Source organism: Argiope bruennichi, chromosome 10 (assembly GCF_947563725.1).
Source record: "Argiope bruennichi chromosome 10, qqArgBrue1.1, whole genome shotgun sequence".
Lineage (NCBI taxonomy): Eukaryota > Metazoa > Arthropoda > Arachnida > Araneae > Araneidae > Argiope > Argiope bruennichi.
In genome coordinates, this window is record NC_079160.1 from 113,320,789 (window position 1) to 113,335,523 (window position 14,735).

General features: G+C 25.7%; 1 protein-coding gene across 3 annotated transcripts in view; it reads left to right on the forward strand.

Annotated features, from left to right (window-relative positions):
• The first annotated feature begins 1,426 nt into the window (after window positions 1–1,426).
• Window positions 1,427–14,735, forward strand: part of LOC129988225 (zinc finger RNA-binding protein-like) — a 38,593-nt gene continuing 25,284 nt past the window's right edge. For all 3 annotated transcript variants that reach the window (XM_056096394.1, XM_056096395.1, XM_056096396.1), the window contains exons 1-3: window positions 1,427–1,555; window positions 11,106–11,292; window positions 13,181–13,259. In XM_056096394.1, the coding sequence (XP_055952369.1) occupies window positions 1,506–1,555; window positions 11,106–11,292; window positions 13,181–13,259 (316 nt within the window). In that variant the 5' untranslated portion in view covers window positions 1,427–1,505. The remainder of the gene's footprint in view (window positions 1,556–11,105; window positions 11,293–13,180; window positions 13,260–14,735) is intronic.

Genomic DNA, 14,735 nt, shown 5'->3' on the forward strand with positions numbered 1-14,735 from the left:
AATTCCAAATTAGAGTCGTTTCTTTGTAATCTATAAAGAATTGATTCAACACATACTATGCATACTATATCTAACACTATAAGTAAAACATTTTCGCAATTGATTTGGATGAAATAGGATAAGAGGAAATCGCATTAGGTCTCGATTTATTAATAGCAGCTCAATATTCCAAATTTTCGCTTTCAATGAAGTCATTTCACATTCAAAGGATTACGGATTGAAAAATAAGCAGCAATTTAATTTTAGGATTAATTGCGTGTCCTTCACCTAGAAAAAAGACGCAACATCCCACCACAAACTCTCTAAAAATTACCAGAGCTATCTGTGCTTTAAGCTGCATAATAGTAAAAAAAAAAAAAAAAAAAAAAAACTGAATTTGTTAAAATGAAAATCTAAGCAAAAATTTTAAAAAGATAAAAATTAAAATGCCAATCCTATTGTAAGAAATTAGTTTTTCACAGAAAATAAACAGCTTATTACTATGGAGTATGACTTGCTTGAAGAAAAAACAAAAATTTTCAAAAAAAGTTTTTTTTTTATTTATTTTAAGATTCTGAGTTTACGTGCTTACTTGATACATGCACTGTGCGTTTTAATGTAATTTTGGATTCCCTGACATATCTTCAGTTGCAATCTGATAGATGCTTATCTCTAAAATATACCAATGAGAATAGGATATGCCCAAGGATTTTAAAGAAATCGACATTTTATGCAAATGTAATGTGCATACCTTGCAGGATAAAGACGTATTTACTTTGTTATCCGATTGAGACTTTTCACAAATTTACTTCAAAGTAACACAGAAGAAAAAAAATATTTCATAGAGACATTTTTTTTAATCCATTCTTATGTTCTGAATTTAGCAGAATTAAAAATATATTAAATTTAGGGGTAAGCAATTCAAAACTCCAACTTAAGAAATCATCGGAAATATGACTGCACTCATTTAGAAAGCACATTCCCTAAAAAGGGTCCGAAGTTTTTAACTCTGCCTTTAGTATCAAGTTTTACACGATTTCATGAGGAACAATGTTAAATTTAGTAGATTAGTCGATATGTATAGAAGACAGACTTATAAGCAAATATTTATCATTATATATTTATACCAAATGAATCCGAAAATCAATAATTTCAATATTTGAGAAAACATTATAAAATTCCTTTGATAGAGATGAAGAATATAGAAGTTCAGTTACTACAAAAACAGTGATAAAAATATCCATTCCTGTGAACAGTTATATATTCTATTATATCTATATCATCACTATAATGTGTTCTGTAACTTCCTTTCAACTCTAAGTAGATTCTGTTTAGAACTTCTAAAGGCTTTGACATGACATTACGCTGCTCAGTTCTAGTATGACAGCTTTGAAGAAATTTTTTTTTATCCTAACAGTAATAAGAGATTGAATTTTTGAGTGGCAACGAAATGATGTGACGTCGTTCTTCAAGGTCTTCGCCGAAATTTTCTTCTGTTATTAATTGCGGCGTATTAAGAATTTAATATGGCTGCAAATAATTATTTTGGATTTACTACAGGAGGAACACAATATGGGTAAGTCTATTTAAACTTTTAACAAATATTACTAATGTTTCCCGCTTATAGATTCTTTTGTTTTATGTTTTAATAATGGTGTGTTCAAGAGTTGATATGCCGGTGAAAAAGATGGCGGCTAAAGGTTTAGAATTCGATTAAATAAATATCTTTTGCTGTAGTTTGTTAAATGAAGTAATTTAGAAAAACATTGTTTGTTAGAATCGAATTTCGTGTGAAGTTTTTTTTTTTTTCTTTTAAAATATAGTTGAAAATGATTTACATTTTATAATGTTTTTACCGGTTACATTTGAGTTGAAAGAAGAAATCGATATGCAAGGCAAATCTAATGTCATTTTTATCTTATTGTCCAGTTTTTATTTTAAAATCAAGTCTTCCTTCTTAATATTTTCTATTTACTTGCTTTTTTATTACATTACATTTATTTTCATTAATTGAATGCGTCTTTGTGTGAACAATTTTCTGTGCTTGCTATGATATGTATTTGATAAAAAAAATTTTAAAATTAATGTGATTATTAGTTAGTATTTATATGTAATTACCAATTATTTGGTTTTAACTGTTTCCTGTACATTCTATATTTCGAAAAGTTTTCTTACAAATTTTTTTTCTGTCAAAGTAATTTTTTTTACTTGCAGAAGCTTTTATGACTTTAAATAATTGTTAAATTAAATATTTATTTTTAAAAAATTGTTTGTTGATGAATTTATGCACATGAGTTAGTGATTCGATTTTATCCTGATTTCCAGATACTTTGCTTTCTCAAATTCACAATTTCCAACATTTATGAAATCTACTTATTATCTCTAAAATACTAGGTTTAAATTTACTTTATTGTGCTTCATATTCCATATTCCAAGGATGCTAAGTCATTAATTTAAAATGTTGTAACTGTTAAAGTAAGCAATGGAATGAAGCACTGCTTAAGATTAACCAATCTATGGAATTAAATATATATATATTATATATTTAAATGTTTAACTTTGAGAAGTATAACAATTCAAGTTATAATGTTTACTTTTTGTCACCTTACTACCTTTTACCACCTTTTTACTTTGCCACCTTAGATTTCTAAATGTAATAATATGCTCCATTCTGCAGGGACAATCTTTGTAATGAAGGATCATATTAGAATTCAGAAAATAAGTAGCTCTGTGAGCAAGAATTGATACAATTATCTGAGAAAAGTGTGAAATGGAAGAAACCATTTGCAACTAGGGTTATTTTTCGTCATTAATTCCTTTTAAAAAACAGACTTTCCTTCCTTCTATTTCTCAGAAATCACTGATATATTAAAATATATGAAAGTATTGTAAAATTACACAAGAAATTGCAAAAAATTTCTAAGAATCTCATTAAAATGAAAATTTTATAATCAAAGTAGTTGATAAAGCTGGTATTGCTTGGTTAAAATCAAAACAATCAATATCTCACAGTTTATTTAGGAGATCTGAAACATACATAGACATGGTTTTTACTTTTATTTAGAAAAAGAAATTCTGAAATATAGGCAGCCATTTTCAAAAGACTTGAGCTTTTTCAAAAATTCATTCATTAACAAGCTAAGAAGAAAGTAAATCTTTTTGAGATTTGTTTAAGAAAAATATTTTCGTTATTAATCTAATTAACTTTATTTAAAAAGCAATAAGATTAATATTTTGATTTCAAAATCAGTAATCATTCATAAAATAATTTTATAGTTGTAAGGTAAGTGTATAATTAAAAAAATTATATTAATAATAAACAGTCAAAAGATTGCTAGCAGAACTACTCCTCTCTTGTGAATCAAGTTATAAGAAGAATCCAACTAAGTTCTACATTAGAGATTTGCATTCTAAGGTTAATTATGTGGATATTTTATCTGAGGGAATATAAAATATTCTTGAATATTGATGATATAATTGTATTTTTTGAAGATATATTCAGTGAATAAAGGCTGGCCTGAATGTGTATTTGAAAATTGTATTGGAATTGCATATTTTTAAACCTTATGGATATTTTTTCAGTGATGGTTAATTGAATAGATGGGTGATTTCAGTTCTTTACAATTACCAATGCATTACTTGACAACCTCATTTCTTCACTTGTTGATATACATTTTTAGGCTATACAGGAAAATGGGGTACATGGCAGACATTTGTGCCAAGTTGTAAGTTTTTTAAAATATTAAGAAACAGAAATGATAAGTAACTGTATGAAATGGTGTACTGCAACTTAAATTATTCTTTAATTTTTTTTAATGCTTACTTTTTACTTTGCAAATTATGTTTTTGAACATAAATGTTTGCATGTATGTGCGTTTGTATTATATCCTGAATTATTTGCTTTGACATACTTGGAATAGTTTTCAGATTTTTGAAATAGGGTCAAAATCAGACTTATATATATTTATTGCAAAAATAAATTTGAATATTGGGAATAATATGATAGAAGAAATGTATATCTATTTCCAATAATTGAATTAATCATTTTTTTATGATCAATTACATTAAGAATTACTGTACTTGTAGTAAATAGGATTTTTTTCTTTCTTGTGGTTTAATTTTGGTAGCTCTTTTAAGAATTGTTTCTTGGTTAAGATGTAATATATTGATTGTTATATATCTTAGGTTGTTTATTTGATAAATTGTATGATTATGGCCTAGATATGCCAGATATTAAAAAATCTGAAAAATGATTAGGCTCTTGTAAAATTATATTAAGTTAAATTAGATGGGTGAAAAGTCAACTTAAATTTAATTGTACTTATGATAGCAAAGTAAGTTTTATATTTCCGTGATAAATGTTGCTGCATAATATATTTGTAAAAAAGTTGCATAAGTAATGTAGAGGGTGTTTGTGTGGGAAAATATTAGGTTTCTTGTAAATATTGCAAGGATCTTTTAACAAGTAGTTGGGTTTTTCTTCAGTATGATAAATGAGTTATTTTTATTTAAGGGTTTTATTAATTTATAAACATTAATGCTAATATTGTTGAAATTATTCATATGGAAATTTTCTTGCTATAAAAAACTCGATCAGTAGCATTAAAAAATTTTAGATTCTGGTTGTCTGTATCTTTAATTGGTTATATTATTGCATGTAAGCTTATATTATGAACTAAAATTATTTTTGAAAAATTGGACTTGGTAATAAAATTATATGAATTCATTTCAGTCCTTAAATTTTTCTTTTGTTTTACTGTATAAAATATTTTCTGGAATATTGAGAATCTATTAACATTGACTGTTTGATATTATGGAACCTTTTTTTTTCTTTCATTTTTGTTATAAAACCAATTTCTGATAATGATACTATCAACCTAAATAATTAGAAGGTTTTAAGTAAAATATTTACATGGCTTAAGTTATATTAGACCAACAGGGATAAGTTCTAGAAAATTACTTTTTATAAGGTATTAATAAAAGCAGACATGAGAAAGCTTGCTGCTTTTATGGTAACATTGCTGGTTAAGTTCTGCTATAGAAAAATGCCCTATAGATATTTTTACATTGATGGCAATGTAAAAGTTTCTGTTGGGGAAACAAAAGCTTTGAAATACCTAATAAGATTATGGCAACTATTTTTATATTGATAAAAGAAGCCGTCATTTTTACATTAAATGATTGATATAGTGGTGGGTTCTATATTCTACTGCATATTTTTGAACAATACAAAATTTTCTGGTGACACCCAAAATAATTATGAAATCAACAGTTAAATACAAAAAAAAAAAAAAAAAAAATGAAATTAGCTATTTTTTAAGTATAAATATTCTTATTACAAGAGGATTCAATCCTTATTACTTTGTCATATTTTAATAGTATAGAAAAATTATTTATTTTGGGATGCTTAGAATTTTAGTTCTTTTTAAAATTTAAACAGTGTGAATGCTTTTTAATTTTCATTAATATTTTAAGTAAAATATTTATATGGCTTATTAAATTATATTAGATCAACAAGGATAGGTTCTAGAAAATTAATTTTTATGATATTAATAAAAGCAGACATGAGAAAGCTTATTGCTTTTATGGTAACATTGCTGGTTAAGTTCTGCTATAGAAAAATGCCCTATAGATATTTTTACATTGATGGTAATGTAAAAGTTTCTGTTGGGGAAACAAAAGCTTCTTATTACAAGAGGATTCATTCCTTATTACTTTGTCATATTTTAGTTCTTTTTAAAATTTAAATAGTGTGAATGCTTTTTAATTTTCACTAATATTTTAAGTAAAATATTTATATGGCTTATTAAATTATATTAGATCAACAAGGATAGGTTCTAGAAAATTAATTTTTATGATATTAATAAAAGCAGACATGAGAAAGCTTATTGCTTTTATGGTAACATTGCTGGTTAAGTTCTGCTATAGAAAAATGCCCTATAGATATTTTTACATTGATGACAATGTAAAAGTTTCTGTTGAGGAAACAAAAGCTTTGAAATACTTAATAAGATTATGGCCACTATTTTTATATTGATAAAAGAAGCCGTCATTTTTACATTAAATGATTGATATAGTGTTGGTTTCTATATTCTACTGCATATTTTTGAACAATGCAAAATTTTCTTGCGACACCCAAAGTAATTATGAAATCAACAGTTAAATAAGAAAATGAAATTAGCTATTTTTTAAGTATAAATATTCTTATTACAAGAGGATTCAATCCTTATTACTTTGTCATATTTTAATAGCATAGAATAATTATTTATTTTGGGATTCTAAGAATTTTAATTCTTTTTAAAATTTAAATAGTGTGAATGCTTTTTAATTTTCACTAATATTTTAAAAGCTAATTTTTAATTCTAATGTAAAATACCATAGAATTGTAATTGTTGAAATTCTGAATTTATTATCTTCATGATCTGAGTATGGCTCCAAATTAACAAGAGCAGTCTTGAGAAATTTAAGTGGTTAAGATCTGCTATAGAAATTAATGGGTCTCTAGTTATTTTAATATTTGCCAAAATGTATATATTTTTATTGGCATGCAAAAGTTTTAAAATACATGCATATCTTTAGAATTTGTTAAATTCTTTGTGCTTTGCATAAAAACAAAACTTGAATGATTCTGTTAAATATATGATCGAATTTAGTTTTAATTCTTGGAGCCTTAAAATGTAGGCTTATCCAAATGAAAAATTATATTCTTACTTAAATCTTTAATTTTTGTAAAGTTTTGTTACAAGAAAATATTTTTAACATTTAACTCGTGTTTTATTTGTTAAATATATTGTATTAAAGAAATGAGTGATATGTGTTACAAGATTGTTTATTATGAAATAAGTAATTGTCATGCATTTGATTTGATCTTCAAACTTTTTTGAAAAGCAGATGTGAGAAAGCTAGTTATTTTTCTAATGACTTTGCTGGTTAAATTCTGCTATAATAATTTGTCTTTAGACAATTTTATTTCTTTTAGGTGAAATATTTCTATTGACAAACAGTATTTTAAAATTGTTTTTCCAGTTAACTTAATATCAGTTTCTATTAATCTGTTACATGTCATTTATTAAGATATTAATGTAATAGTACAATATTAGAGTATAATGACAATTAGAAGCCTGAAAATGCAAGAAAGTAATCTAAAATTTGTGTGAAATATAGTATTTTGTGCTGTGAAGTTCATTTAAAATGAAACAATTTAAAGTGGCAAAATGTAACATTATGAAATAGTTTGCTTTAATAATAATAATTAAAAAAAACATTAATTCTATTACTTCTAGTTATTTAAACACAGTATAGCCAAATATGGCTTTTGCGCCAGTAAACTACACGAATCCAGTGTAGTCATTTTAAATGCTTTTATATTTATTTTTTGCTTATTATTAATTTTACGCTTATTATTTTCTAATGATGTTCAAAAGAATTTTACTTTTTTATATCAATTGCACCGTTCCTTTATTTTTTTTTTAATGAATATTTGTAAGATTTTAAGTTTTCAAGTTATTCTTCCCATTAGTATTATTATTTCCTCAATGTCAGTATGCAGCTGTGTTGTTATTAATAATAATTTGTTCCTGTATTAAGCTTTTTTTTTTTTTTTTTTTTTTTTTTAATCATGTAAAGACTTGGAACTTTTTATTTGTTATAGTCTGACTGATAAGCTGGATTATGTTGCTAGTTTTCAGTAGTTGTTTGTGTTAGCTAGTAACAGTAAAAACATAGTTTAGTGTGTTCCTTATAATTAATTTATTTATTAAAAATTGAAATTATTTATATGTTTGAATACAGTTTCATACCTCTTGAAGGATTAATTGTTTTATTAAAATGTTACAAGTTCTTCCCAGCAGAATGAGATAAGAGTTAAAAGGATTGTTTGTAATGTTTTACAGTTAAAACTGAAGAATTTATCACATGAAATCTCTATTTTTACACCAACTTACTTCAAATATATTTACATTCATTTTAATTTTTAAAGGTAATAAAATTTTTAAACTATAACCAATTTTAGAAGTAATGCATACCTTTTAGCAGTAGTATATTTTGTTTCCTTTTATGGCTTAAAATCAAGATGTAAATTAAAATATTACCTAAATTGATAATCTGCCTGTTTATCAGCTTTTAATTTTACTAACATTATTTTGATTGTTTACTCAGTGATGAGAAATATGAAATTCAAAAATGTGCAATACGAAATTAACTATCTTGTCATTGTTTATTTTAAATTTCATCTATTTTTGTTCCAAATTGTTTTCAATGTTTATTTTCTTATTTCAAACAGTATTCTTTTTGGTGTTCTGGTTTTTTATAAGAAATTATCTTTTAATCGACTAAGTTCATGCATATATTTTAGTGGATATAGGTATATATGATATATATTTGACTTAACTGGTGGCTAAATATAATTAGAATGAAAAATTATTGCTCCATTTATATCTCATTTTAATACTATGCCATAATAAAATTAAACTATATACTTAAAATTGATTTTTTTTTTGTTTGTTTACTTGTTTGAATACTATACAATTTGAAGCCCTTTGAAGGATTTCAAAGATTGTAAGTAAATTAAAATTCCTGTCATATTATTAAAACAATTTGAGATTCCATCATTCTTTGATATTTGAATCAATATTAATATTTAAGAGATAATTTTGTATGATCAGAAAACATTTATTTAGACAAAAAGATATTCAAATGTTTTTTTAACGTTCCTGATTATATTATTGGTTCCATTCTAATTGAATTTATATAAATATATTTATTTGAATTAGAATTAAAAATTTCCTAAATTCTATCAATAAATTTAAGCATTAGTTTAATATTAGTAAAATTATTTTCTTTTCAAAGTGTGAATTGAATGTTTTGCATGCAAATGTTCTTAAAATATATTAAAATATGAGAAATAATAATAAAAAGGGGCTACAAAATTTTCCCTCCCCAAACTACCTGACCATTGCTATATTAGCTGTTTATTCTTTTTTATCGGGATGGAATATAATATAGTTAGTGACCTTGACTCTGTTTATAATAATTAAGAAAATATGAAAATAATAAATATTATACGGTTAAACGTATACTATTGGAAAGATATATCGTGTTTTAAAATAGTATAAAAATCTAAAATCTTTTCTTGCTATAATACCATTGCAAGTTGTTAATTAAAAGTTTTGAATATGGACTTAATTTTCAACAACAATTTTAAAATTAAAGTTTGTAGGTTAAGTCCTTTCTTTTGATTGCCAACAGGTTAACTTTTATTTTTATTATCAATTTTATCTTAGTATGGATTGTTTAAGAAAACAGAATGGAAGTTCAAAATTAGCATGAATATTTAATCTGATTTTATCAAAAATAGAAATAGTTTATAACAAAATATTTTAAAAAGTTATTAATTCCAATCTATTGAATAGTTGAGCACAATTTGTTTTTCGAATCTTTGCCATAGTGATAGAAAAAAAAAAATCTGATTTAAATGATTTGCAATCAACAGAATATCGATTGATTTTTTCTTGAAAATGTTTGGGCTTATTTATAATTCCTTGTGTTAGACCTGTCATAAAGTTATCAAAATATGTACTTCTTCCATGATTTTAAATTGAGAAAAATTTGACGACTTTCTTTAATGATCATCTAAGTGTTCTCTTGTTTTTCTTTGGAAGATTAACTTAAATCTGCATAAAAATGTTTTTAATTATGCAATAAACGGGCATTATTCATACAGAATACTATGTTAAACATATTTTGTTTATACTAGGCATTTATATTGATAAATAGGTTTTTACGAAATTTGTAGAGACTTTTATTTATAGATTTAGAGAAGTTATATTCACAAATATAGATGGAAAAACTTTATTTAAGAATTAGATTTATTTTATACAGTTCTTGTCAATAGTTATCTATTAGTACCATTCAGTTATGAATTACTTAAATGTTCTGATCACATATACTAGTGAACACTTTGTTTGGTTGGTAGTTGCTGTTTCAACTTTATTAAAAAGAGAAAAGAAAAGTGCTTACCAAATGAAGAATTATAATCCTGTACTTGCAGTTTTGTACATGATATTAAGTTTGCCTGAAAAATGACATGTTTCAGTAACAAGGAATATTTTGAAATGCCGTTGATTAGGGTATATGTGATCATAATGCAGCTGCTTGTGTATAGAAATATTGCTCTTAGAATGTAACTTTATTTTGGGTGTCAGAAATGCTCATTTTGTAAAGTTAATTAATTTTGATTAATGTATTAGTATTTTCAGATTCTATCCTTTTAGTGAGATTATATGATAAATTTACTATCCTTGAAATATACAATGAAATTATCCTTCAAAAACCAGGCTGAGTATGCAAAGATAGTCAAAATTGATAAATTTTCATTTTACTATATGGAAATATGGTACTTTTCCATTAGCTGGGTGCAAGCGGAAAATCTCCGAATAATGTAGAATTCCGCCAAATTTCTTATGGCCATGTGTTTCACAATTGGCGACATTTGTGCCCGGCTAACAGAAAAGTACCTGAAATTTTATAGATACAATAATGAAATTTACCTGTGTATATATGTATGTTATGTGTATATATAAATGTAATAAAAATATTTTAATGGAGGGAAACTTTTAAATTATGATGAATGTTTAACAGTTCTTAAACTTGTTATCAACATCCTTTAAAGACAAATTGTATTCATTCAATTACCCGTCTCGCATAATAAAACCTGATAACTAGAAATATATGTGTTTGGGTAAAATGCACTGGCTAAGAATAATTTAGGTTAATCAAATAAACATCAATACTTTTCATGAATTTTAATTTTTTTAAAGGAAAGATGCATGAAAAAGTGAAATAAGGAATTTAGTTTATAATAATTTTTTATTAAGTTATTTTAATTTAAATTGTGTGTTGCAAGAATTAAATTCAATTAATATTTAATATAATATAAATTGTGATATTGATTGCATACTGCCCATGAGAACAGTTCTTCTTTCTTATTTGCTTATTGTACTTGGAGCAAGAAATTTTGTATTCTTTTATTTCTGAATTTTCAGTTGTATATTTGAACTAGTTTTTTAACTATCATGATCCCTTTTTGATTCTGGATTTTACCTTAAACTGAAACTTAAACATTACAGGAGTGCTACACCTTCCACAGCGAATTATTCTGCTGCTAACCAGGCAACTGCTGGCTACACTGTGCAGCACTCAGCTCAACCCTATGCAGCAGCTGCTACTGCTCAGCGCTCCAGTCAGTCTGCATATGAAAGTTACCAACAACCTACACACACAACTACAAATTATCCATATGCATCTAGGCAACAGGTAAAAATACTAATGCATAAACAGGTTTTTTCCCCTAATTTTTATAAATTATGTATTAAACAGTTTTATGTGAAATCTTAATGCTTATATTTATTTTCTGTTAAGTCTTTTTGAATGGGAAAAATTTTCTTTTTATCACTTAGCATTGCTTTTCAAGGCATATCTTGTGTTTTTATTTAGGGGCAGAGAATTCTCTCAGCTTTCTAGATAAGATTATATGTGTGAGAAATTACTAATGTCATCTTCGAAGAACACAATATGTATTTCTCTATGTAAATATATTTCGTAACATAAAATTAAAAAAAAAAAAGCATATATTTGTATTATATGAATCATTATATTTAATGGGTCTCATTCTATTTTGGATATAAATGTTTAACATTTGGAAATAACAAAATATCCTTTTGTATTAGAAACTGATGTTTAGCCAAAATTTATTTTTTTAATTTGAAAGCTCTTACCTTTTAAGTTTCCGAAACTGTTTTTATTCATATAATATCCATAAAGAAAACTAATGATCTTAATGTAAATGTTAAAAGCTGAAAATGAAGCCAGAAGTGGAATGATTGACAAGAAATTTTCAGCCATGTATATGAATATTTACTTTTTTTTTTGTTTATAATAATTGTCTCATTATTTTTAATATTTATACATCTATCTTATTAATTAATTAAATATAAAAGTCTTGGAGGGAAGAGGGAGGAAAAAACTGTCAAACAATTTTATTGATAAACTTCAATGATTTATTGAACATTTAAAAACACACTCACACAAATAAATTGGGTTTAATGCAAAGCTCTGTATTGGCAGCTTTTTTTTATATTAGTTCTAATTAATCTAAATACATGTACAGAGAACATTGATAGTTGGTGTTAAGTATTAGTTGTTCACTTGCCTGTGGTATAAAATGCGAAGATGAATCCAAACGATAGCTGAAAATTACTTTGAATATATTAAAGCCTACATATATCAAATTACATGCATGATCTTGAACTTCTAAAATGAAGTCTATATGCTAATGCAGAATATAAAAGAAGTCACAGCACTCCTTTGGGGTGAAAGAAAAGGTTTGTGAAATTGAGACTTGGATCTAAAAATAACAGGTATACAATTTAACAAAATCTTGAATGCATTTAAAACTTTACTTTTACTAAATGTCAAAAATGTAAAAGAAATACTGCTGTAGGTTGTACTTTTTTAAATCAGAAATGAGTGAATGATTCACAGTGTTCCTTTATTACCTTTAATAAAGTTACTTGAGGAGAAAAATAGAGGAAAAGAAACAGAAAGAGTAAAATCTACAAATATGGTGAATTTTAAAAGAATTGTTGACAATTTCATATTAAAAATTGATTATTTTTAATTATATATTTTTCAAACTTGATAATTTTACAAAATTTTCATTCTTTTGACTTGATTTTCCAAACTCTTTCTATACTGCAACTTTTAAACTTGGTATGTAAATTTTACGTACCATTCATGGGAGGAATTTATTAAAATTCTCAACTGCTTCAATATTTTGAATTTTAATGAGTGATTGTATAAAGAGAAGTGCTAGAGAATGGAGTAAATTTATTTGAACTGTAACACACATTTACAAGGGATTCTTTTTGTCAAATTAAAAAAATAGAAAAATATAATTTTTCAAAGTTATTAAATTTCAATCCTTGAGGATTATTTTAAAATTTAATTCTATCTAATTTAAGAGCTCAGATTAGGTTTAGAATAAGATTTTTATGTTTTTTCCAACTTCTTTTGTCTTCGACTCATTTTAAAGCTTATGTTGAAAGTATTTTAATATGCCTTTGTGTTATTTTATAATAGTTTTTTTTTTTTGCTTATATTTTTCTTATATTGTGAATAAAGCATACTTTTGATTGTTTTATAGACAACATATGAGAAAGCTCAAACTTATTACCAGACTCAAGTTCCCTATTCGACAACTGAAACTCCACATTACCAAAGTGGTAAGATACATTTTGAAATAATCATTGCCAAATCTATTTATTATCTTATCTAATGTAGTTTTGAGTTATTATGGTGTAATTTTAAATATTATTTTAACTGAATTATGAAATAAAGAATATGTCTTTAATGCATTTGTATTGGTTTTTAAGAACAAAATAATCATTTATGTGATTTAAAGAATTTTTTTATGTATAGAATGAATTATCCACTGGAAATGAATTTAATACTGCTTTGAAGAAATAAATAACAGGCTTCTTATCTTTATGTTGAAAGTAGCTAGTGTATATCGGGTTGGCTACAGAAATTGAGAACAAAATTTTCCCTGATGTATGTCTCTGAAATATATTCGTTTCCTAGCTTCCTCCCTACACGGAATCATTGAATACAATATAAACAAAAACCCGTTTAACTATTATTTAATTAAAAAAGTCCCCCCCCCCCCTGCAAAAGTTTGAGACTTGCAATTTCTTCCTTTATTTTTTGAAACTCTTTCTGGGCTGATTTAAGAATTTTAAATTTTTTAGCTTTTAATTCTTTAAGCTGATGCTCTGCTTCTCTTTTCATATTTGTGAATTTCTCGCACTTAAAATCAGCTGTTTTTGTACTTCGAAATTGCTTATTCCACCATTTGCTTAAATGCTGTCATAAACGATTCTTGCAATGAGTATTTGTTCATTCATATTCTCCTATAAACAATCTTTATTCAGCAAAATTCCTTTCTCAACATTACTATTTCCTTGAGAAAGTATCGTTATTTTTAATAGTGATGTCGTATCATTGTAAAGTTTTGGGTGAATTGACTAGCCGAAGATGGCTTTTATAGCTTTCAAACGCAAACTCAAACTTGAATGAGCTAAGAGCAAGTCAAACCAAAATATATCAAATCTTTTTGTTCTTTCATGCATCTTTAGTTTGAGACATTTTTTAGTTTGGCACATACTTCTTTAAACTGATTTTTTTTACCTTACCTTTAAAAATTGGAGTCGTCCATTTGTGCCTATATAAGGTGAGCAGCAGTTTTATCAGTCATTGATCTAATAATGTTTCACTAATGTTCAATTGGAACTTTTTGATCATTTTTGAAAAACATGCAAAGCTGTCCGTCCGATGTGTTGGCTATCTTAATATGACATAAATTCCTACATCATTTCTGTGTGTGTGGAAGAAAACTTTGCTACATCCTCGAAAAGAAATGGGACGAGAGGCATGTCGGTTGGTTATTCAGTTAAGGAACTTTCAAATTCATTTGCAGTGGAATGGAAAAACATGTTGATTTTGCTAATAAAAGGAGATTACTGATATATTCTTTAATAATGATATAGCTCTGCCTGATAGGAATAGTTCCCCCTCCCCCACAAATAATAAGAAACTTTTATATGTAAGGATGTTCAAACACTGTTTAGCTACGTATGAATATCCAATTTAATGGCACAACTTTTTTTAGAAATATTTCTGTATTAGTGTATAAAGTATAG